The sequence below is a fragment of the Botrytis deweyae genome, assembly GCF_014898535.1.
Source record: "Botrytis deweyae strain B1 chromosome Unknown BDEW_023, whole genome shotgun sequence".
NCBI lineage: Eukaryota > Fungi > Ascomycota > Leotiomycetes > Helotiales > Sclerotiniaceae > Botrytis > Botrytis deweyae.
In genome coordinates this window covers 349,186-372,391 of record NW_024066230.1, presented here as the reverse complement: position 1 = coordinate 372,391, position 23,206 = coordinate 349,186, and the positions used below count along the sequence as shown (strand labels likewise).

General features: G+C 42.4%; 11 protein-coding genes across 11 annotated transcripts; 2 read left to right on the top strand and 9 right to left on the bottom strand.

Annotated features, from left to right (window-relative positions):
• Positions 1–1,806: 1,806 nt before the first annotated feature.
• On the bottom strand, positions 1,807–2,881 carry EAE98_008667 (uncharacterized protein; the record flags this gene model as incomplete). The annotated part of the gene is made up of 2 exons (XM_038956290.1): positions 1,807–2,794; positions 2,868–2,881. The coding sequence occupies 2 exons, from the start codon at positions 2,879–2,881 to the stop codon at positions 1,807–1,809; spliced, it is 1,002 nt and encodes a 333-aa protein (XP_038807371.1).
• Positions 2,882–5,237: 2,356 nt separating this feature from the next.
• EAE98_008666 (uncharacterized protein) lies at positions 5,238–5,531 on the bottom strand (the record flags this gene model as incomplete). Its single annotated transcript, XM_038956289.1, has 1 exon — positions 5,238–5,531. The coding sequence occupies one exon, from the start codon at positions 5,529–5,531 to the stop codon at positions 5,238–5,240; it is 294 nt and encodes a 97-aa protein (XP_038807370.1).
• A 2,183-nt stretch (positions 5,532–7,714) lies between these two features.
• Positions 7,715–9,484, bottom strand: EAE98_008665 (uncharacterized protein; the record flags this gene model as incomplete). The annotated part of the gene is made up of 2 exons (XM_038956288.1): positions 7,715–9,160; positions 9,212–9,484. 2 exons carry the CDS (start codon positions 9,482–9,484, stop codon positions 7,715–7,717), a joined length of 1,719 nt encoding a protein of 572 aa, XP_038807369.1.
• Positions 9,485–10,271: 787 nt separating this feature from the next.
• Positions 10,272–12,058, top strand: EAE98_008664 (uncharacterized protein; the record flags this gene model as incomplete). Its single annotated transcript, XM_038956287.1, has 3 exons — positions 10,272–10,512; positions 10,561–11,947; positions 12,001–12,058. The coding sequence occupies 3 exons, from the start codon at positions 10,272–10,274 to the stop codon at positions 12,056–12,058; spliced, it is 1,686 nt and encodes a 561-aa protein (XP_038807368.1).
• A 689-nt stretch (positions 12,059–12,747) lies between these two features.
• EAE98_008663 (uncharacterized protein) lies at positions 12,748–13,681 on the top strand (the record flags this gene model as incomplete). The annotated part of the gene is made up of 3 exons (XM_038956286.1): positions 12,748–12,902; positions 12,970–13,331; positions 13,443–13,681. The coding sequence occupies 3 exons, from the start codon at positions 12,748–12,750 to the stop codon at positions 13,679–13,681; spliced, it is 756 nt and encodes a 251-aa protein (XP_038807367.1).
• Positions 13,682–14,298: 617 nt separating this feature from the next.
• On the bottom strand, positions 14,299–15,019 carry EAE98_008662 (uncharacterized protein; the record flags this gene model as incomplete). The annotated part of the gene is given in 4 exon segments (XM_038956285.1): positions 14,299–14,447; positions 14,492–14,552; positions 14,569–14,966; positions 15,004–15,019. 4 exon segments carry the CDS (start codon positions 15,017–15,019, stop codon positions 14,299–14,301), a joined length of 624 nt encoding a protein of 207 aa, XP_038807366.1.
• Positions 15,020–15,557: 538 nt separating this feature from the next.
• EAE98_008661 (uncharacterized protein) lies at positions 15,558–16,643 on the bottom strand (the record flags this gene model as incomplete). The annotated part of the gene is made up of 1 exon (XM_038956284.1): positions 15,558–16,643. One exon carries the CDS (start codon positions 16,641–16,643, stop codon positions 15,558–15,560), a length of 1,086 nt encoding a protein of 361 aa, XP_038807365.1.
• A 791-nt stretch (positions 16,644–17,434) lies between these two features.
• Positions 17,435–18,112, bottom strand: EAE98_008660 (uncharacterized protein; the record flags this gene model as incomplete). Its single annotated transcript, XM_038956283.1, has 1 exon — positions 17,435–18,112. The coding sequence occupies one exon, from the start codon at positions 18,110–18,112 to the stop codon at positions 17,435–17,437; it is 678 nt and encodes a 225-aa protein (XP_038807364.1).
• A 953-nt stretch (positions 18,113–19,065) lies between these two features.
• EAE98_008659 (uncharacterized protein) lies at positions 19,066–19,737 on the bottom strand (the record flags this gene model as incomplete). The annotated part of the gene is made up of 1 exon (XM_038956282.1): positions 19,066–19,737. One exon carries the CDS (start codon positions 19,735–19,737, stop codon positions 19,066–19,068), a length of 672 nt encoding a protein of 223 aa, XP_038807363.1.
• Positions 19,738–20,158: 421 nt separating this feature from the next.
• On the bottom strand, positions 20,159–20,497 carry EAE98_008658 (uncharacterized protein; the record flags this gene model as incomplete). The annotated part of the gene is made up of 1 exon (XM_038956281.1): positions 20,159–20,497. One exon carries the CDS (start codon positions 20,495–20,497, stop codon positions 20,159–20,161), a length of 339 nt encoding a protein of 112 aa, XP_038807362.1.
• A 580-nt stretch (positions 20,498–21,077) lies between these two features.
• On the bottom strand, positions 21,078–21,902 carry EAE98_008657 (uncharacterized protein; the record flags this gene model as incomplete). The annotated part of the gene is made up of 1 exon (XM_038956280.1): positions 21,078–21,902. The coding sequence occupies one exon, from the start codon at positions 21,900–21,902 to the stop codon at positions 21,078–21,080; it is 825 nt and encodes a 274-aa protein (XP_038807361.1).
• Positions 21,903–23,206: the final 1,304 nt, after the last annotated feature.

The following is a 23,206-nucleotide window of genomic DNA, read 5'->3' as shown; positions in this document are numbered from 1 at the left end:
ATCTTGCGAGCGTTTAGGATCGTTTTTGTGGTCAGGAATGCCATGATCAAATCGAACCAACCCAGGTAGGATGATGGCAAGAGGGAATCTATTAAGTATATCGAACCGTTGATGCTACGATTCTCAGGGCTACCCCTTCTCAGTCAGAAGTTTCCTAAAATCTTCTCCGATAATCCGAACAACGTTCCTAAACCAGCCAACGAACAGCCGCTACCCCTCCATGCACTGTGATTGCTACCCATAATCGATTAAATTTTACTCTCTTTCTTCTTCCCCGCTCGATTCACACTTCTTCCAGTTTCAAGCTAAGGCTGATGTTTTCTGGAACTAGAGCAGCAGTTTCAATACCAAGTTCCGGAAATGCTTCCAATAGGACTGATTACTCTTCATGATCTCCTACCAAATTTCTCATTACAACCACCCTCGAGCTTGTTTATTCTGAGAACAAGTACCTAGATGCTAGGAGCAACAGAGCAGAGTATGGGATTGAAATTGGTTGCTAGATCTGTGCAGTTTTGTTGGATCCAAGACTTAAAGTTGTCCCTCTGTACCTTCAAATTTCCTATTTCATTACAGTTGACAGTAAGGATCCAATACAATGGACTACCAAAGTCAAAGATAAAATCATGGGATAGACAGTATCTTATTGTTCCTTGTTGTTTGGGATCCAGTGTTCACGGGCCAATGCTGGCCAGCCATCCCCGTCTATGGTCGTCTAGCTCTATGGTCGTCTAGCCGACCTTCTATCAGGTATAACTCGAATACATCATCTTTGATGACTTTATCTCAACAATACTTTCTTAACATTCTTAACAACAATCTGAGTCTACCTTGAGGTCAGATTCTTACAGAACTTTTGCAAACATCTCGAACTGAAACCCTGAAACTTTGGACATTACTACTGTGAGAATGCCAACTTACCATCAATCATAATTGTCACGAAATTAAGGTACACAACTTCTCTCCCCTGAACTTTTATTAGCATGGAAAAATCTCAACTAACTATCTTTTGTACAAGTTAGCCAACACCACTCTTCAAAGTTCCAAGTCGCAGCAATCAAAACACCCAGTGGTCACCTTCATTGCTGATTTCCCTTCGGTACTTATAATTGCGCTATGTTGCCTTTCCTTCACCACGACTCTTGAGATTTTCTCAAACCCCTTGCTGAATTGCGGTCCTTGGGGAAATATCTTTCATTGCAAATTGGCATGATGCCATAAATTTTGCGAAGCATCTCGGTCAGCATTGGTCTAAGTCTGATCACGTACTTAGAATGCTTTCTTCAAAAAAGACTAAGCTTACTGTTGTTTAATTTAATGAGACCAAGTTTAAATCCATTATCTCCTCCTACTTCTATGTAAGAGGTGCCAAAATCCTTTCCAAATCTGCCACGACTTCGGGGAATTATGGAAGCATTTGCTTCAGATTTATGGGATTGCCATCATACAATCATCACAGCACACTTTTAGGGAAAGAAATCGTATGTTTGAAATCAAGTATATATTGGTTATTTAGGTCTTCAGCTAATAGTATTGCTAGCTCATTGACCAAAATAGTCTTAGAGAAGATGCAAAAACCGATCGCATCCAACGCACCAATTTCAAAACAGTCTACGACCACAAACGGTGATACATGCCATTAGTCGTTAATGTAACAAAGCAAGACCCTAGCCATTGTATTTTGGGAAATCACAAATATGTCGAATAAATCTCAAATCTGCGAGATGTTAGTGAAGACACGAGATATTTGGCAAGAGAGTGAATCATGTACCTTGGCAAAGAACGGAAAGAACTCAAGATAGTTCATCAGTGATTACGATAGATGAAAGAGGCAAGGACCTTGTCTGGAAAGTTCGACTCCTGTCGCATCATTAGATTTACCTTCGCCAACGACTCAAGGATGCCAGCTTGATGAGTCAAGGTGGTAACGTCATTGAAAAGTATACCGATAGCCTGTGCACCGATAAAATGGAGACCGCCATACATGACCATTATGGTCATCTCAGTGCGTGGTGATCGGTTAGGTCTAGCGTAATGAATGTCTGCGAACACAAATTCAATTTGGAGAGTGTTGGAAAGTGTTGGATCGACTTGCTCAGTCTCAACGACCACAGTTTCAAGTAAAGGTAGGTTGCGAATAACTCGGGCAACAGCCTGGAAATTGTCGTGGAATTCCTGCATAGGCAGGCAAATGTTACGAATCATAGAGAGCTCTCCAGGATTCAAAAGGGCCCCGACATAATCTAGTGGGGGCGTCTGAAAGTTGAGAAGAGATACAAAATCGATGATGTCGATGGCTGGATTCACCATAACGCCCTTTTTGGTGCCATGGTACTTGCTCGCATCAAGCTGAAACATTGGTATATAGATGCCAACCATGGCAGATACAGCAGCTTTACAAGTGTATAAAAATCTTGGGCGCGTGGCTCCGATGACTCTATACTGGTCAGCATCAGGTTGTGTGGCAACATCGACATTTTCCTCGACGATTGAGATAAAACGAGAACATTTCAACGATGCCATAACCCAAATTTTGTTTTGCAATTCGGTAGGAAGTTCGGGAAACAATGAAAACTTTGTGGCGACTTGCTTGCGAGCTACTGCTTGAACTACCGCGAAATTTTGGCCCAATGGCTTATTTCTACCGGACTTCACTTCAAGGTTGAGCCAGTCAAGTTGCATCAATGGCTTTTCACCGACGAACTTTCTTGTAAGCGCAAGATCAAGCCACGCAGCGTTTTTAAAATCGGCGACACTTGCGAGTGGCATGTTGGCAAACCAGCTCATGTTATTGCTACTCAGCAAGTTAGCGTGATCTATCAAACATAGTGCCGAAATCGGCGCCGCTTTGAACTGAAAGTACTTACTGAGTAGAAGACATGACGTTTTCAGGCAGTGGTATATGGAGAAAGAGGATTCGATTTTGTGTCTTAACTTGGTATTGAGAATTGACTATGCTGGGTTCTGAGGGCCGATAGGAACGACCAAGGGATTTCAGATTTGATATCCTGTTGTTTTGTAAGTAATTGTTCAGTCTGGAAATTCCCGCTGTGTGCAGGATAGAGATCACTTACGGGTCAAAAATCAGAAGATATTCGCAAGTTTGCTTCTGGTGCCAAGGAAAGGACACAGAGACGAAGACGCCGAAAATCTGTTTCAATGTAAGTAAATATTCGATTCCAAGAGGCGTTCGAGAAAGCAGAGGCAATAGCAAACACTTACTGATCGTAGATCGAGAAAACTTGGTAGGTTGGTCCTGGCGACAGAGAACGGCCGCAGAAGCTTGTTGTCGGCGAAATACAAACGCCCAAGTGGTCTTTATTCAATAAAGAACGACAGAGAAGGTACGAAGTATTGGTTTCAAACTGTTATGGAGTAAGCAGACGTTCAATTCTTTAAGAACTCGCCGGAATGGAAGAGGAATACAACGGCACTTACAAATCGAGTGTTTTGGAAGAAAATAGGTAAGCAGAAATTAAAGAACTACTCCGAGAGTTAGATATGCGACCTTCGATCTTGGTGCGCTATACATGAATGTTGAATGAGAAAGATAGGACTTGGATGAAAAAGGACAAGTGATAGAGGCATGTGTTTCAAGCTGAAGAAAGACGAAGGAGAGAAACACGATCATCAAGATCTCATGTAGGTGAAATTCATGAGAGAATCAGATTGTGCGATATCGGAGAAAGGATGGTACAAGACATGGCAGCAAACGTGAAGATATGTTTTTGAAGAGAATATCGAGAGCCATGCATGACTTTGGGAGTCTGGAGAGGGTGTAATGGTGATGGGAATAAGGAATTTGAGGAGAATGGGAGTGGTGCAGAATGTGGAAGCAAGTAACCCTCATATCAGTTCAAAGGTTTGACTCACTCAATGGTAAACACGCGATCTTGATCAACAAGAATGGTGTATGAGAAAATCCTGTTGTCACGAAAGTCAGCATTGATGGTCTTTAGGTTGGCAAAGCAGGTTCTTCGCTGAAATGGTAGGATGGAAGAGTCGCGGCATTGACCATGAAAATGACGGAGATGCTGAGGATTACTTACTTTGGATGATTGACACTTGGAGTTGTCTGTTTGAAAGGCCTGTGAAAATCGTGAGTTTTGATAGATCGAAGTTTGCTTTCTGTGTTGGAATGGGATATCGAGTAACTTTGATTTCAAGGAAAATTGAAGAGAATTCAAGTGCATTCTTTTATATGATGGCTTTGAAGTACTCACAATAGAATCAAAAGCAGATTAATTTTCTCGCAAAGCGACAAGTATCAAAAAAGAGTGTGATTGGTATTGTCGTTCCTGGAAGTGTATTGTGCAAATTCTTCTCAAAAGTTGGTATTGTGTTCGAAAGTGGTTATTGTGGTTATTGTGCGAAAGAACAATAAGCTTGAAGTATTATAATCAGGTTGCTAGACAGCAACAAGGCCCGACCACCACAACCTTAACCGAGCGAATAGCTGTTCGAGAAAGTCAGGGCTTTCAACGTCAGGTTTTCTTGTAGCCTTGTTCTGCTTGTTATGAGGACATGGGAAGTGCCTTGATGTTATAATGTTCGTGGCAGCAGTAAGGAATGGTATGAACTGGAAATGTTGATGAACCAAAAATTAGTAAAATGTGCTTCATGGATCTTCAACTATACCTTATCACACCAACTGATTTCTTCTCCAATTCACTTATCCTCTTCGAGCTTTGAGATTATATCTTACCTAGGTACTCTCACAAGTCTCTCGATCTGCTTGTTATGGCCAGTTGCGTTACTCTGAACTTCTTTATTGCGAAATACCCCAAACCCCATGCACCCTACAACAACTGCAACAACTTCCGTTTCTGGAGTATCCCGGTGCTTTATGAAGTTCTGGTTGAGTCCAAGATACTGAATTCTAGTTCTGGAAAACACACTGCATACCAAATCTGCTTGCGCTTTCCAGATCTTACCGCAACTTTAAAGCTGCACCACGGTAAGTCTCGTTTGACATGTGTCTTTAAAGCATGAAATATACTTCAAAACAAAGCGCTGTAGTAAGCCTCCCAAGGAACTCTCATGGCATTCGTTCTCATAGGCTGACCATATTATACAATGCAGTTCAAGGATCCCAAAATACACCACGAAAAAGCAAGTGACTTGGGACACAAATACTGTGAGCTTGGGATGAGCGTCTGGATCAAGCAAAGGTGTAGAGAAGAGAAAGCCCAGATTGTTGATGTCTGAACCCGGTTCGGAAGGAGGCTCAAGCCTTATCAGAACTTGCTCTGGTCGCAATAAAAGACCTTGTATCCAGTTGCAGCTTCAGGCAAGAGTACCTCCTTGCAAGCCGTTAGCCTGCTTCTCCCTTGTTCCTCGTTGGAGCTACACTGTGAAAGTTGGCAGAGTTCAGTCCCTCTGTCAGGCCCGCTCCGCTCTCGGCGCCCCTTGGACATTCCCTGGAAGGGACAGCAGCCCGTCGTCCAGCCATGCTGTGCCGATGACTCCAGAATGGCTTCGAAGTAGATAGCAAACAGTCGATAGAGCGTCCGTCGATTGTCGTTATACATTATAATAAGATGGCAAAGTAAAGGTGTGGGATCATATCAGGAAGACGGAAGCCATGTAGAGCTATCCCGGCCTCAGAGGGCTTGTTGTTTTTGGGAGAATTTGGAGATACAAGTATCCCTTCTTATAGCTTCTTAAGCCCTTGGTATTGTGTATTCCGGATACGGAGAATAAGTGCGGTCTCGGAAGGAGATGAAGTGTGGGGTAGCTGTGGGGAATTGGAGTAGGAAGGCGGGGCGAGATGAGTACTTGGGAAGCGTGAAGAGTGCATTACCCGTTTGGGATGCTTTAACCAGATACACGAGGGACAGTAATCGACGTCCTTGTAGCCCTGTAGCTCTGCAGCTATCATGATATTGTGATACAAGCAAGGCCTCTGTTTGGAAACCACACATAAGACTCCGCAGCCCGAAACAAATATACACACCTGCCCTTTCCATCTACTGTAAATTACCTCTGTATATCTACAATATAGCCAAATCCCCTTCTTTCTCCCTAGCCTCGTCTGCAGACACCGGATCAGCAAGATGCCTCAATGTCGGCCATGAGAAACGGGATAACAGACTTTGTTCGATTTACTTTCACCCACGAGAGTCAGAGTCCTATTGACTCTAGAGAATTCAAGACTATACCCCGAAAATGAACATCACGCAGGGCTTTAAACCCAATCTTCTGGAGTGTCGCTGAAAGTTACAATTTGATATAGTTACATGAGCAAAATTTACCAAACACTCCGATACACCACAGAACCTGTCCTTGAAATTTGCCATTAAATACAATATCATTTCACACGCCTATTTATTCACCACAAATCCCATACCAAATGCACAATTCTTCTCCCCACCCCTCCGTGCACCAAAATCGTAAGCGAAATTTTACCATCATAAGCGATGAACATTAGTAATCTCGCTCATTGTGCTTTACATTTTGATGGTCTTTGGTATCTCCAGGGCTGTACATGTTAATGAATCATTTCTAAAGATTGATATTTATGCTATATGACATCGACAGAGAGCTGTTTATTCCACCTTTGCATCGCTCAAAAAATAGCACGAAGAAAAGTTTGAAGAAGAATTGGTCTTTGAAGCTTCATCCAGTACAGCATAAAAAACCTATATAAAGTACTGCGAAAAGTGCAATATTACGAAGTAATCCATGGCCTCTCATCCACCATATAGTACCTGCACTTCAATCCGGTATATCAAATTCAAATCTAATCCTCTCTTCCATTCTCTCTTCACTCTCATACTCAAAACCAACCCCCCATCTCAAACCCCTCAGCCTTGTCCAAGTTCCAGCACCTCTCAATCAAACCTGAATTTTCCAGTCTCATTTCCACAAAGCAAAGCAAATCAGACCTAGGCACTGTAAACAAACCTACTTCATAAACTGAAAAGGTAAACAAACAAAAACATACCTATGGAGAAAGTGAGAAATGACTCAAAGTTGAAACTAACCTTATCAAGATGAGAACTATGAGTTTTCGTATCGCAAAGTGAAAGATTGGTGTTATTTCTATGAATATTATGGATATGGAGAGAGAGTGGAAAGGTGAAGTGAGGTGAAGATTGGGATGGAAGGAGAGCGACGTTATGGTGTGTTCTAGAAAGTGGGTGATGAGGTAAGTGTGTCCTGATATTCGAGATCTGGTATGTCATAAAGTGAGTAGTGATATAAAAAATGACATCTACTTCAACTAGAAACACAGCACAAACAGAGAAGTCAAAGATAATACCATCCAATAGTTGAGTAAGAACAAATGGTCAAGAGATCCATGTCAAAACTTTACAACGGAATAATGTAAATTTGAAGTTAGGATAAGAGGAAGAAAACAATGGGAAGACACGATTGCGGAGGATAATCTTTAGATAAGGCTTCCATGGTAGGGAAATCAAAATGCGATCTAATCTGGCATATCAATATCTTGTAGGTATCTCTGTTGATTTTTGCACTCGGAATTCTACACTGAAGACTATAGTCCGAGTCGACAAACGGCTATGACGTATGTCTACGGAACATCGTATCAATGCTCGAGCTAAACTTCCAAGTTGTCCACTTCCTTACCAATGCCGAAGCAGAGTATCACAAACGGATGAACACATGAAGTGCTGACTTGCAATTTCAGGAAAAGAGGTATGTTGTTCAGTCTATTCCCTATTAACACCAGATATCTACACAAGCACACCTATTCCAAGCCCTTCCCAAGTAACTCCTGTCCAATCTCCTTAATCAAACTTTCCTTGGGAAAAGCCTTCGCTTTACCCAGGATGGTCCTTTGGGCGTCCATACTCTTCAATAAATCCACCAACTCTCCATCTTTCGGGGTTCCAAACACCAAATGTCCAAACGCCAATAAGAATCCCTTCAATGCTTCCGGGGATTCTTTTTCTTCTTGTATAGCTTCTAGTAAAGATGCAGCAAGTTCTATTTGTTCGCTTTCTGGTAATACTTCTTTGTGATCTTCTATACGGAGACTAGAATTGGCAAATGCCATATTGAAGGCAAGACTTGCGGCTGCGACACGAACGTTATGATGTGCGTCATCAAGCAGCGAGGTTGTGATTAGTTGAACGAGTGGGTTGGTTAGGGCCGGACAGCCGAGAATGTGTTGAGGGTATAAGGGACTTGTGAATAGATTGCAACCTGTTTGAAGTGCGACTAAACGGAGTGAATAGGGACAGTCTTTAAGACTATTGATATGTGAGAATAGTGGTGCAATGGTTTTGTGGTTCTTTTCCTCGGCATAATAACCACTAAGTCTTGGGTCCACAAGAGCACATCGAAGGACATCAACGATTGTAAACAAGATTTCAGTAGGCAATTTAGAGGGAGCTTCTCGTAAAAACCAACTGAAAGCATCCAGATCCGGGAGATGAGTCTGTGCTGCGGGCTTTGATTGTCCCTCTGATACGAAGTGGAGAACCCCTTTGACTGCTGGAACATCAGCAGCAGGTCCCATCTTTGCTTTGAGTTTTTCAAGCGGCGGAACTTTGGTAAAGATAACTGGCAACGTATTTGGTGCACGAAGTGCTGGTAGACGTAAAGACTCATGTGCATGTGGCGGGAACGCCATTTGTATCAGAAGCCCTACATTTCGTTGTAGAGTTGCTACATCCGCTCCCGCCCAACGTTTTTCCTCCTCGCCTTGTAAGTAGGTTGCAAATGACGGCGTCGCGGTAACACTGTATCTTGTGGCAATCTCATATGACCGGGCAATATCAACTATTATGAAAACGGCTTTGCGTCCTGCATCCTTTGCGAGTTGCTCAAAGACAGGATATAGAGGTTTGCATGGAGCACAACTATGGGAAGTAAAGAAAATAATTGCGCATTTCTTCCTGGCTAGGTTCAAGAGATTGTTCAATTCAGCAGAAGTTTGGGCATGTCGAACCTGTGACATCGATGCTTGCTGCTGTGGATCTTCTGTATTTTTGATGCCCAACAGACCGCCATTGTTCATATTGTTCAAAGTAACATAATCATCGAAATGCGGTTGAATCATTCTGCCAAATGGAGTATTGAGAACAGTTTCCGGGAGGTTCGTAATATGCTCGGGGATTCCCTGGCCAACCAGAAATGTAGCAAAATCGTTCGAAAAGTTATTACAATTGTGTTTCCAGAGATCATACGCCTACATGCAATTAGCTTATGACAAGAGATTTGAAATCGAAGGAGAATTTACCTCAAAGGTGTAGATTTCTTTCGAAGAGTCCAGATATTCCAGAATCACATCCATAGGTAGATCCGTCTTCCCCAACTCTATAATCTGCAATGGCTTACCCAGATGAGTTTCGCCAGGCTTGACAGTTTTGATCCCTCCATCGTAAGTATATTCAATGCCCTCGAAAACAACAGAGGTGTGGTAAATAGCATCAATCTGGACTCCCAACAAAGCTCCTGACAAGTTGCGTGCTAGGCCCTTCGACAGATCATAGACATATAGCTGAACGTTCATTATTCTGTTGCTGTGATTTTTGAGCGTGTTGGGTAGAAAGGGGATATGTGCAGGTTAGTAGAAGAGAGAGACAGAGAGGAAAGTGGTAGGAAAGAGAAAAGCAAAATAAGAGAAACCAAACTTAGGGTATTTATTGAGGTAGCATCATGAACGATATCATGTAGGGTATAGTATCTGTTCTATATCATTCTATGAATGAAAGACATAAGATTTATCACCGAAGGCAACTTCGAGCTGACGATGTTTCGGAAACTCGGTCGAAGGGTGTCATTAACATGTTGATAAAGAAACCCCGCCGTTGAGGACCTCGATTGTGACTAATCACTTTTTACCCCGTACACGTGATCATGCTGTTCACGATAAGCTCCAAACTTAAAATAAAAATCTTTATCATTAAGGCGTTGATATCTCCACACCTCCACAAGCCCCTTCACTCTACGATAATTAACAACACATCACCTGCAACCAATCATTCATCGCCGCAATCCCAAATTTAGCCACAGCACTCAAATCCAATGCAAGGATAGAAGGCAAAACGTCCCCTATTTCTCATTCCCATTTTCTGCCCTTACTTAAATTTATTCTCATGAAATTAAAAAAGGGAACAGCTTTGTTCTTTTCTCATTCCCTAAAAGTATACCTAAGTAATAGGATCTGGAACTTCACCAATCCTTTCTCTTACCAGACTTTTCACTCGCTTTTTTCTTAGTTTATATTTACTTGGCTTGAGCTGGTAATTAGTCTAGGTGGTTAGTTCTACTTATCATTCATAGTCGCTCTTTCGCAGATGCGACGTACTTCTGTCTCTGTCCCATCGAAGAGTACATCACACGACCCTCACGAGAAGTTTGCAAGATATAGTAATTCGGGCGCAAACGAAAGCGCCGCTTCCAAACTGGAGAAATCAAAGAACGCTAGAATGACCCAAAGTCAGCGGTCCAGATACTTGAAGACAGGAGGAATCCTGCTCTTCGTAGTCTTCCTGTTCTATTATCTGTCTCCAAGCGGTACGCAGGTACCAAGCACTGGTATGTCACAATAAAAAAATCTAATATATCATTTTCTAACATAAACAGTTGGAGGTGCTGTCGAAGGTGCTGTCGATACAGTTAAGAGTGGTGGTAATGATGGACAATCTCCATCTGATTCGACTTATGGGACAACGAAGTGCTCGAAATCCTACAGCAAGTCGAAGCCGATTGTTCAATATGCCATCATGATTGATGCTGGAAGTACCGGATCTCGAGTTCACGTATACAAATTTAATAACTGCGGCCCTACACCAGAGTTGGAGTCTGAGGAGTTCAAAATGACTGAGAAGAAAGAGGGCGGCTCCGGATTGAGTTCTTATGGATCTGATGCTGAAGGTGCTGCAAAGAGTCTCGATATGCTTATGGATGTTGCAGTGAAAACTGTCCCTGATGCACTTAAGTCTTGTACTCCTGTGGCTGTCAAAGCTACTGCTGGTTTAAGAAAACTTGGTCCGGAATTGAGCAACAATATCCTCAAGGCTGTTCGTACCAGATTGGAGACTGTCTATCCTTTCGCGGTTGTATCCGACGAAAAGGGTGGAGTCCAAGTTATGGATGGTACTGATGAGGGTGTCTACGCTTGGATCACAACCAACTTCTTACTCGGTAACATTGGAGGCCCAGCTCCTGGAGATACTGCAGCAGTTTTCGATCTTGGTGGAGGTTCGACCCAAGTTGTCTTTGAGCCAAAGTTCAAACTACCCGAGAAGATGGCTGAAGGTGACCATAAATACAAACTTACATTTGGCGGAAGAGATTTCGAGCTATACCAGCATTCTCACTTGGGATATGGTCTAATGGCAGCCCGTGAAACAATTCACAAGACTCTCATCGATGACATTCATGCAGCCAATCCTTCAGACCTCTCCTGGACCGCATCGCCAATCATCAATCCTTGTATTGCGCCAGGCATGAACCGTTCAGTTGATATTGCATTTGACGAGAAACACCCTCTTCGTGCTAAGTTGGGCGAGAAGAATGAATTTGTCATGAAGGGTCCTTCTTCCCCATCACCAGCTCAATGCCGCAAACTCGCAGAAAAGATGTTGGTTAAAGAAGCCGAATGTAAAGTTGCACCTTGCTCCTTCAATGGTGTTCATCAACCTTCTCTAGAAAAGACCTTTCAACATGAGGATGTGTACACCTTCTCATACTTCTTCGACCGTACCGATCCCCTTGGAATGCCAGAATCCTTCACTTTACGAGAGATGCACGATCTTACCAGCCAAGTTTGTGGCGGCGAGTCTCACTGGGATATGTTTACTAGCATCCCTGATGCCATAAAGGAATTGAGAGATAGACCCGAATGGTGTCTTGATTTGAACTTCATGATGGCTTTGTTGCATACCGGTTACGAAATGCCAATTGACAGAGAGGTCAAGATTGCAAAGAAGCTCAAGGGTAATGAGCTTGGATGGTGTCTCGGTGCTAGGTATGTTTTATTCCTCTTTTCCTCCCTTTAATGCCATTTCTAACGATTAATAGTCTTCCGTTACTTGAGGCTGGCTCCGGATGGAAATGTCGTGTCAAGGAAATCTCATAGATGATCATGTAATGAGCCTCGAGATATGTATGATTCATGGATGAGTGGCGTAATACGGGGATCGACTTTGAAAGATCATTTAAAACTTAGAGGGATCGAAGCTGTTCCTATACAATAGCTTTGATCAAGTAAATAATTCATGACCATTTTATGCTTCTCCCACACATTACGTTATATCTTTACCTTTTGGGACTTATCTTTTATAAGATATCTTTGACGTGAGAAAGAAATCAATTATAATCCAGGCGATCCAGCGTTGAAAACTCAAAAAGGCGATTTAGTTGGGATCCGGAGTTTCTTCCTGGTCATGGACAAGATCCACCACCAGCAAGAACTAAAATACAAGTACAATGTATTCTAATTCTTCATATTCACCTCCTGAAACTCCTCAATTCAGGGTTTCATCGGAATCTTTTTCGCATACATCTTGAAGAGCTCCTTACTACCGAGAATAGTTCTTGCATCGACGTCGTGATTGCCACTCGGAGGAAGTTTTCACGTGATTACCCCTCGTTTTTGAGCATGCCGACGTCATCGGCAACGTCTGCCCAGCAAACAGGTGCTACAATATCGAATGTCTATGTAAAGAAGCATAATTTCAACGTTAATTTCTTTCTGTTCATTTATCAAAACTATCTTACATTGCAAGCAGAAACCCAATTCCAACCAACCCAATTCATATAGCCAGCATGCAATTACTTGCGTCCCTCACGCTTCTTCTAACAGCGTTCATTGAGCTCAGCTCCGCCTTTGTTTTATCTCCAGAATCGTATGATTATGATATTTCTGGATCTGATGGACTACGTACTGAGAAACTCAAGTCCTTGAAAGGAATCAAGAAAACGTCCGTATCTGTCCGCCTCAACCTGATATAGAATTATCACCATGCTAACTAACGCTTCGATGGCCAGTCTCAAGAAGTCATCCATCATCCCCGATGTTCTCGATCCTTTTATCCCCACTTGTTATGTTCTTCCCTCTTATACTCCCTCTCCTTCCTCGTCTTCCTCAAAGAAAGTAAAATTGGGCAATAAACTCCGCCCCTCGCAGACTCAATCCGCGCCCTCGATCCAAGTTTTCTGTCCTGGGAAATATCATGTTAAGGGTGGTTTGACTATTATCCTTACAGATCCAGATGCACCTTCGAGGGATGATGATAGCATGTCTGAGATGTGTCATTGGATTGCGAGGATTCCTGAGGCTGTAGTTGGAAGAGAAGGGGTTAGTGGAGAGTGGAGTGGAAGTGAGTTGGAGGAGGTAGGGGTTGTTGGTTGTGAGTTTCTCTTCTTTATTATTCTTATGTTTCTTCTTATCGGCGAGACAATTTTGAGGGAAAGAAAGAATTTGGTGAAGGAGGATAGAGTAAGCTGACCGGAAGGAATAGATAAAGCACCAGCGCCACCAAAAGGAACAGGAAAACACAGATATGTATTTGTGTTGCTAGAGGGTGATAATGTAGATTTGAAGGAACCTGAGGAGAGGAAACATTGGGGTTTCGAGAAACCAGGGAGTGGGATTAGAGAATGGGCAGAGAGAGAAAATCTGACGGTTGTGGGAGCGAATTTTCTTTATGAAAAGTATCATGATGAGGGAAAGAATAGTAAGTTCAAGATTCAGGGGTAATTTCAGCAGTTTTGAGATGGGCTATGGATTGTATACATTGGTTTGCATCATGAGATTTTCTATCATTGGTTGGTAGGATGGTAGCAATTCTTCAGACCTTAATTTCACATCTGTATTTCATATCTGTATTTCACATCTGTATTTCACATCTGTATTTCACATCTGTATTTCACATCTGTATATTTCATTAAAACAAGAAGTTCACCGTTTGAAGATGCACAATTGATATCACGCGCAAATAAAAAGACTCATGAAGAGAGTAAAACAACGATGTGATTTGACCTCATTCTAAAATATCCCGCTATTTGAACTTTCCCTGAGAGAATGACGCCAATGACAAATGAAATGTAACCTCCATTCTAAAACACAATATGATCGGAACTCCTCCCAAAGAAATAGATAGGAAATGGGATGGGATGGTATTGTCGATACAGAAGCGAAATAGTGAGAAAACTCCTTCCAAAGAAATGAACATGAATGGGAAGATAATGTTGATATGAATCAGGGACCCGCCCTGATTCAGAACGTGATGACTTTTGCTTGTAGGGAAAATTGGTGGGATAAGGGTATCGAGTCATATTGATAGGAAGTCATACGATATGACTCGGCTCTGGTACTTAAAAAGTATGGCTGGGACTGAAACCAGAGTCTCGTGGCGAACCTGATCCTCGATGTCCACGCGAGGAATGATGATGTCTAGATGATGATGTTGATGCAGGTGTAGATGCTCGAGCTTCTCCAGGTCCATGCGGGTCCCTGTGGGTCCCTGTTAGCTTCTCGCTTTTTTATTTTTGGGGGTGTTGATCTTACTCTTGAAGTATTTGGGCATTTTCCTGCCGTTTCGGTTGTGCATTTTCAGTGCATTTCCATTCTAGATGATGTCTTACATTCGCAGCCTCTATTTGATCGAACCGCTCTCTTCGAACATGTTTGTACTGGGAATAGTTCTCACAGACTTCATTACTCTCGGTATAAACCTTTAACTCGACTTTCGGCCAAGTAGTCCGATGAGGAGTGTTGCACCATATACATAACTGAGGATTATGTATATGAATATCCCCGCACGGGTAAACAGAAATCGTAGTCTTGCACTGTCCACGAACCCCGTCATTTCCACAAACTTTCCAATCCTCTTGCCTGGCATGATCGGGGTTTGGACAAGTTTCCTCTCCCAAAGTGGCAGTGATTTTGGGTATGGTAGTTGGCTCTGCTCGTCCAACTCTAAATTCTGATGGAATGCATGTTGTGCAGCTATTTTCGTTCGCTGCCCATACAGGACGACTTACTATATAGCATCCGCAAAGAAAGAAGTCGTAGGATACGCGACAAGTTGTGCATTTTGGCAGCTGCACATTTCGGAAAGCGGAGGCACAGGCTACTCTCTCTCTCTGGTGGAGCCACTGTCGGCGGACGTGCGTAGAGGTTCTCTTGTCATGACGCGATTTGACACAAGCGTTTATTTCAAGATAGGTATGTTTCAAAAGAATTGTGATATTTGAAAGCAACGAAAGTAAAATTGTATTGTTGATAGAAAACAGAAGAAGAAAAGAACTCCCAAAACCAGCAAGCCTCAACCCATATAACCCTCTTTCCAGACTCCAAGTGACTCCCAAATAAAAAGAAACATATTCGATAATGATTCAGTTAATGCCATACATAGTATGATTGTGTAGAGTAGACCACACTATGATACAAATTCCCCCAAGGTAGAGTCATCCCCCCTCAAACGAAACTTTGACAGTGACTGTAGATTAGTAATGTTTTTCTAGAGCATATGGAGTCATTAAGGAACTCACCCAGAAGTGTATCCCAAAAGCAGTAATTTGAACTCCACTGGAAATGCCCATTCGTCTAAGTACGTTCTATCGCTCGACGACTATCTGCCATGGCGGCTTGATCGTCGCGCCGGTTCTCTATGCTCCCTCGCGTGTGCGTTTTCTCGGGGTAAGGTTGATTCATAAGGGGCAGCGTCCTCGGTACTTATTCTGTCGGCCGCCCTACTGAAACGGGCTTCTTCTCGTTCCCGTTCGTTCCGCCAATCTGCGTATCTTTGTGGATTTTCCTCTACTATCAATGGTTCCGGTGACTGTTCCCAAGCTTGTGGTATCGCAGAGCCAGGGACAGGGAAATACGGGGGTTTTGGCTGCCCATGCGGATATCCCCCCTCATATCCATAATCTCCATGGGCTGATGTTGTAGATTCATGGGTCGATGTCATCACCGGTGTATGAGCGTATTTGGTCTCCGACTCACGTTCTTGTGGATATGTATATTGATGGTCATGATGTGGCGGTAGCGTTGGTTCTCGTTGTATTGCTACTGTTGGTCTCTTGAAAGTAGCGTCCGGGATTGTGGGATAATCAGGGTTTAGTTTCCTGTGGCTCTTTGGCTGAAAGGATTGAGAGTTAGAAAAAACTGGTACTGTTTTCTGTGAAATCAACTCTTTGCGCTTTTTTCGACGTTCTTCGTGGTCTGAGTAATTCTTACAAACCATGCCATCTGGATTTTCATTGTGAGGTACGAGTTGTAGCTCTGGTTGACTGCTGCGATATTTGCTCTTGCTAGGATGGCACCCTTCGCACGAGTGTCTTGATTTTTTCTTCAAGTGTGCACATTTGTAGATGATGATCACAGTTGCACATTTTCGGCACTTTGGAAGCCCAGAGGTCTCCGCACATTCCTCTTTTCCACAAGTAGTCGATTCTACATAGCTCTCGATCTTTGGTTTTGTAGTTGGCTCCGGGTGTCCGTCACTGGGCATATACTGATGACATGTCCAGCAGCTACCTTTTACCCTAATATTGGGAACATCAGGGCAGGTAAATTTGATACACCCACAAAGATAGATCCAGTACTGTAATTTACATGTTTTGCATTCTGGCAAATACACGTCGCAGCCAGGATAATTTTCGTTGGGCCAGTTCTTAAGAGACTTTTCGTCGGGCCGGTTCTTAAGAGACATGACCATTTGATATTGAGTGGTGGTGTATTATCAAGAAATATGTAGTGTAAACGATTCGAAGTTTGATAGACAGAAGTGTGTTGTCAGTATGAAGAGAATTCAAAGAAAAAAGAGAGTCCAGGGTAAGCTGAACCTTTTATCAGGATTGAGTATCCACCATATTGACTCCAAGATAATGCCAAATTCTCTTATGAATCAAAAATACAATTCATGATGACTCCGTAACTATCATATGAGTGACTGGCTCTACTACACAACCAGTGGTGATGTTTTAATAATGATTGAAACATGCTCGAAGGAAGTTGACGTAGTATTGGAATTTAATGGTTGCGTCAAATGAGATGTAGGGTCTCTCCTATTTTTACCGAGGAAAGATGTCCAACAAGCATAAACTCAACTTTCGTAAGATTGATAAGTTCAAGGGGAGCAAACTACTGTTCAGTCTTCAGCGACGTCTGTATTTTCATATTCACTGTCTGCCAAGACCGCTTGAACTGTCATCGCCGCTTAATTGTATGGTGTTACTATGTTCATTCACTTTATCGAAACGTGACGCATTTGAACATAATCAAAAAAAATTGAGATACATAGAAAACTTCCTCCAAAAACACCTGTAAGACTCCTCAAATCTGCCCCAAAATCCAAAAAATATTAATATCATCCATCCTCCAACTAACTAAAATTGTTCAAAAGCCCCGACTGGCCGAATTATGCTAATCATCGTCAACACTATTCATTTAATAAGAGTGAATAAGCATACCTTTTTCGACTCAAAATTCTACCTGCAATATCTAGTGTCTCCAGCTGCGCTCACTTCTCTTCTCGCATTCTTTTGCAATGCCGATGAGCGCTTCATCAGACAAATGCGTGTAGAGAAGTCGTCGATCTGATGTTCCCACCGCGTATCTAGTGGCTCGTTCACTTCTCGAGTGATTGTTGTCTGAGGAACTTGTGCGTAACATCGCCCGTCTGTCAGCTTCCCTTCTTTGTCCATCAGCTTCCTTCCTCTTTCTATCAGCTTCCAATATCAAATCCTCATATTCGCGTATCTGTCTTTCCAGTACCTGGAGTCTATACCTCCTCTCCTGTCTACGAGCGTTCGCAGCTGCACTTTTTAACCTATCTTCCCTTTCCTGTTCACGTGCCCATTCCTTCCAATATTCTTCTTTCCGTTCACGTGCCCATTTCTTCCATTGCTCATAACGTCGACGATCTCCCTCTGTTTCTTCATGAACCAGCCTCTCTTTCTCTGATTCTGTTAGAGATGTTGTTTCAGACAAGTTCGTTGTGGAATTTGTATCTGACCACCGCGAAGGTACGTCGCTCTGTGGCGCTGTGGTAGCATATCGGGGTGTATGCTGCCTATATGAAGGAGAAATATAGGAAGTTGTAGGAGGTTGTGACGCCCGAGGAGTGAAATCTTGGAGCCGATGGCGGTTATCCTGGTGACGGTAGTTGTTGTACGACATCTTCGGAATTTATGTATGCTTGTTGTTATTTGATGATACTGTACACGTTTGAAGTCTCGTATGAAGTCTGCAGATAGACTTGAATTATTGATGTAAAGGAAAGGAAGAAAATCCCCAAACCGGCGATCCTGAATCCTTATAACCCGCTATAGACTAAAAATGACTGCTGGACATTGATAAAAATTCCAATGATCCAATGAAAATGACACTCATTCAGAAATAATACAGAACAAACCAGTCAAAGCCTGGTAAGACTTTGCTTTTAAAAGTCATGGCATAGTAAGAACTCAACTCAGAGATGGAGTCATTGCCTTTCTAAAAAAAACCAAACTTCAACAGTGATTGTACATCAGTGATCTAATCTGGGGCATAATATTTGTGTTTTCTGATAATTCAATCATGATATATTCACAGCTGCGGGCACGGCAAGTAATCGCACACGTGCGACACCTGGTAGGAGATTTACTGTATAAGACATCTTAAGTATTCACCACAAAAGCCTGGCATATCTAGACGATAGAAGAATAAAGTGTTAAGTTTCAAAAAGACATAATATTGTAAAGCACCAGAAGTAAAGCTGCATTGTACAGCAAACTAAATGAAAAAAAAGGATCGAACCAGCGAGTATTCAGGTTCTGAAATGACTCCGAGCTATAAAGTTCCTGCCTATGAATTTAAAAGGTGTAAAATATTGAGCCAACCATCTTAAACATGGGTTTGCACTCTGCAGTGATATCCCTTGAAGACAAAATCGCCCGAATATTCCCTTCCAATCCCCCAGAAATAAGAAATAACCAAAGAAACAAAACAAATCCCCAAACCGCGTCATCCTATACCGCATATCAAAACATGCTCCGCATATCTATATCCTAAGAAAGATCCCTAGAAGAGTTGACACTTAGCCGCTAATCCAAACGTACATTGAGCAACCACCGCTTGAAGTGTAGAAAAACTTACCAAGCTATGCATATCCCACAAGCAACTAACCACGCGAATCTCGAACCCTCTGCCCCTCCCAGTGAACTTCCTTCTCTTGATCTCCTACTAGGTCTAACCTCTGGTCTATCAACCGGTCGATTACGATCTCTCTCCACTCGTTTTCGATAATTCAATTTTTCTTTCTCGGAGTTGTATTTACGTTGATCTCTGGTCTCACGCTCTCTTCTCTTCTCTTCAGGTTTCTTCCTTCGCTCTCCATCTTTCTTTATCTCTTCATATTGAACTCCCCTTCTGGAAGATCTTGCCCGATCTTCCTGTTCGGGATTCCCTTGTGATTTTTTGCCTTCTGAGCCGTGAAAGGTGCTATTTCCACGAGCATGCAGATTAACGGACGGATATGTCTGGGCACGAGGAGGCGGTCTTGGAGGTGTTGGTGAAGGCGCACGTGAGTCTTGGGTTGGTCCTATTGGCGGTTTTGGAAGAGGCGAATAGGAGCGCTGGATTCGCCTCTGGGGCTGGGGTGGGTAAGTTCTACGGGTATCGTGTTGTGGATCACGGGAAGAGGTGTTTGGCGTTGGTGGTGGAAACAGATTTGAAGGAGAGTAGCCAGATTCTTGGGTAGTCTGCGGTCGGTAATCATTGTAGTGTTCGTTCTGGGGGGTGAAGCGTGAGGAATAGTAAACCATTTTGTTTGAATGGAAGTTTGCTGATTGTTGTTTACTTAGTTCGAAAATCAAAAAATGAAAAGTGTTTTCAAAAAATCTCGTATTGGTAATGTAATAAGAAGTAAGAAAGAATCTCAATTTAGGAATTTTAATCCTGTGAGGTATATCTGCTCCAACCCTCCAGGATGATTCCTAACTAAGACTCAAGAGATCCTCGTCTATGAATCTAACAACCTATCCCATTTTGAGTCAACAGATACAACTGTACTTTGCAGTCATATATATGATATTTCTCTTAGGATAGAGTCATGCCAGAATCCAAATACCATCAAACCCGAAACCGAAAAGCATATGACAAAAGAAACCAAAGAAACCTCCAAATTGTGTCATCGAACACCACATACCATGATAGCCTCCTCACGCCTGATACCCCTCAAAACCTCTATTTCCAATGAACACCTTTCCTCACGCTCGTTTCTCCAGAAGAATTCTTTCCATAACGGCGTTCACTGGCTTTCTTGCCTTGGGGACGATCTTTTTCCTCATCGACCCTTCCATTGACTCGAGCTTCTGCATATTGACGTTCCTTTTTCTTTCGCTGTTCATAGTTCTTGTGCTCTCTTTTTTCGTTCTGTTTACGGATAGCCTCTCTTTGTTCTTCGCTAACTTTGCTTTGACTTTGTCGTTGTTGCTGCGGATTATCGTATTGGGAATCCATAATTGTTTGTTGCTGCTGATCATCGTATTGGTAATCCATAGTGGTTTTCGAGTAATGAGACATATTGAAATAGTAGTATCTGAATGGTAGTTGTTGATTTAGTTCAAAGATCAAAATGTGATGTGAATGGTTTTAAAAGCTCTCGCATTTGTAATGTAAAGAAGAAGTGAAAAAGAAACTCCGAATCGAAAATGTGAATCCTTTTGAACACATTTCTCTGAGTGACTCCCAGATAAACTAAAAATACATGTTCCATAATGATTCAACTTATGAGTCTGCACTTGACAAACACTCATCTGATATTGAATATAGGAAGCCTCGTCTTTCTCTAACCCAAAACCCCAGTTCCCGCAAAACCACCAAAGAACTCCCCAAGATCTCTCCTTAAGTTCCATGTCAAGCCTTTCCCCAAATTCCTTGAATGACAAATGAAAAATAACTCCCAAAACCCCTATCTAAACTCCGCAACCAACTCCCCCATTCCCTAATACTACCAACGCCACAGAATATCCTAGAATAAGGTAATATTAGCAATCCATCCATAATAGTCCGTAAGACATGCCATCTACATGCCTGACTGACTTATACTCAATAAACATACCAATCAACACGACCTTGACAAGACCCATGTCAAAGCAGTCAACTACACCCAGCGTCCCACCGCCTCGCTATTTTCTGTACGTCGGAGTGGTATTTCGCGCGAATGCCGCAAGCTGAGCATTAGTCTAATGGCGATATGGATTATTTGACGATCTCGAGGAAGTCGATGATGACGAAACACGACCATAAGTGGATGGTATATCCCTTTGTGGTCCTTGGCCCTTTTATTTCGCTCGTAATCTTCTACAAACTTAAGATGTTGTTTAGCTTCTTCCTTTTTCCGAGCCTCGTTCTCACTTCTTCTTCGGGCGTTCTCCTCTTCCAAGATTCGTTGTTCCTTGTCAAAATCTGCTTGTTCTTTTGCACATTCTGGACTGCAGAATTTGTCGCCATCACGACGAAAAAAATGTGGCATATGTTTCCGCGGTTTTCTTTGATCGTAACGATCCCTTTCCTTCCGACATTTTTTCGCAGGGCCCATTTTTACACGAGTACATTTCTTGCAGATTTCAACATGGTCTTCGCAATCTGAACATTGTTTTTTTTCTTTCCCATCCCATACTTCTTTCCCATCCCATAGGCATTTATCTTTAGGGTCTCTGTTGACTCTTCCGCAGCCATGATTTTTTCGCTTGTAGAAAATTTTGGGTCTTGTGGTTGGTTTAGGTTCGGGTTTGGAGGAGTCTTTGGAAATAGGATAAATTCTGCATGATTTGCTGAGGGGATCGTTATCGAAATGAGGGAGAGTCATTCTGACACAGCCGCAGTCGTAGAGTGCAAAGCTTATTTTACAATGATTGCACTTCTCCAATGCCGTGTTGTAACTATGCCAACGTTCGGTCCAGAAATCTCGAGTTAGGGGTAGCATGGCTGCTTGATGTTAATGATGGTTGTGAAATTAGATAGATGCCTCTTGAGAAAAATGTAAATGATATGAAGTTTCCTGAATAGATGCGCAATGCCAGTGATAGAGAAACGAAAAGGGAAAGGTTAAGGAAAAGCTTTTTCAAACCTACGAATCTCGATCCATTTATTCCCATCAAAATACCAGTGACTCCAATGAAAATCTCGTATGAATCAATTATATCCTATTTATGAATCATCAGTCTACAGTCATCAATAGGATACGTTTGAACGATAGAAACACTCATATGTCTTCATTCCATCGCAAAAAGAAGAAAACTAGAGAAATCTCCAAGTTGTTTCATGTCCTACCCTATCCCACGTACTCCGCACCACATACTCTACAAAGCCTCCATATGATACTTACTATGGAAAGTCTTAGGAATAGTCAAAAAGATAACTCGCTGACGGGGTATACCACTCAACTATTTCATGATTATATGCACCAAGTTATGTACCTCCTACGAGTATCTCCAGTCTCATCAAACGATAATCTCTATTTGAGTTTTGCTCCATCCATTCTCCATACAATCATTCCCTCATTCTTTCTCAGTCTGGTGTCAAACATATTCGTCGGCAGATAGTGGCTCTGAGAGAGAGAAGCGATCTTCCCCAATACAAGATTATTCCACTCATGAACAAGAAACCCACAAGTTATACACCGACCCCTCCACTCAAGACAATATGGGATAGATTCATAAACACCTAGAATATCCCCTCGTTGCAGTGGCAGACGAGCTAACATTTTCTAGTCACCCCTTCGATTCCACAGTAGCCCATCCAACTTTCTTATTTTCCTATTCATAGCACCTAAAGATCAAAATCTCATATCACCCTATCCTAAAGTAATATCACCACTACAAACCAACAACCAAGCCCCCCACAACTCAAGAGACCGACCTCATCTTTTAACCCTATCCCAAATGCCGCCGCACAGAAAACTTATGTGCAATAATGCTGAACAGATCACTAGATGATTCCACAATGATCACCAACCTTCATTTTTGTGAATGAGTCCAGAGTTTTCAATATGATACGCGGTATGCAATATGCAATATGTGATATGTAATATCATGTTCAGCGAAGAATTCACTCCCAAGAACAGATGAAATTCTGTATACTGAGTTTCTTATGATCTCCACAACGGGTAGAGTTCCATACATGTATGACATGATATGGTTACCGACGAAATGTCTTCTCTAGAAAAGGGGTTGATTGACAGAAAGTAGATATTGAGTACAACGTCCCTTGAGAGGCGATGTTTAGATA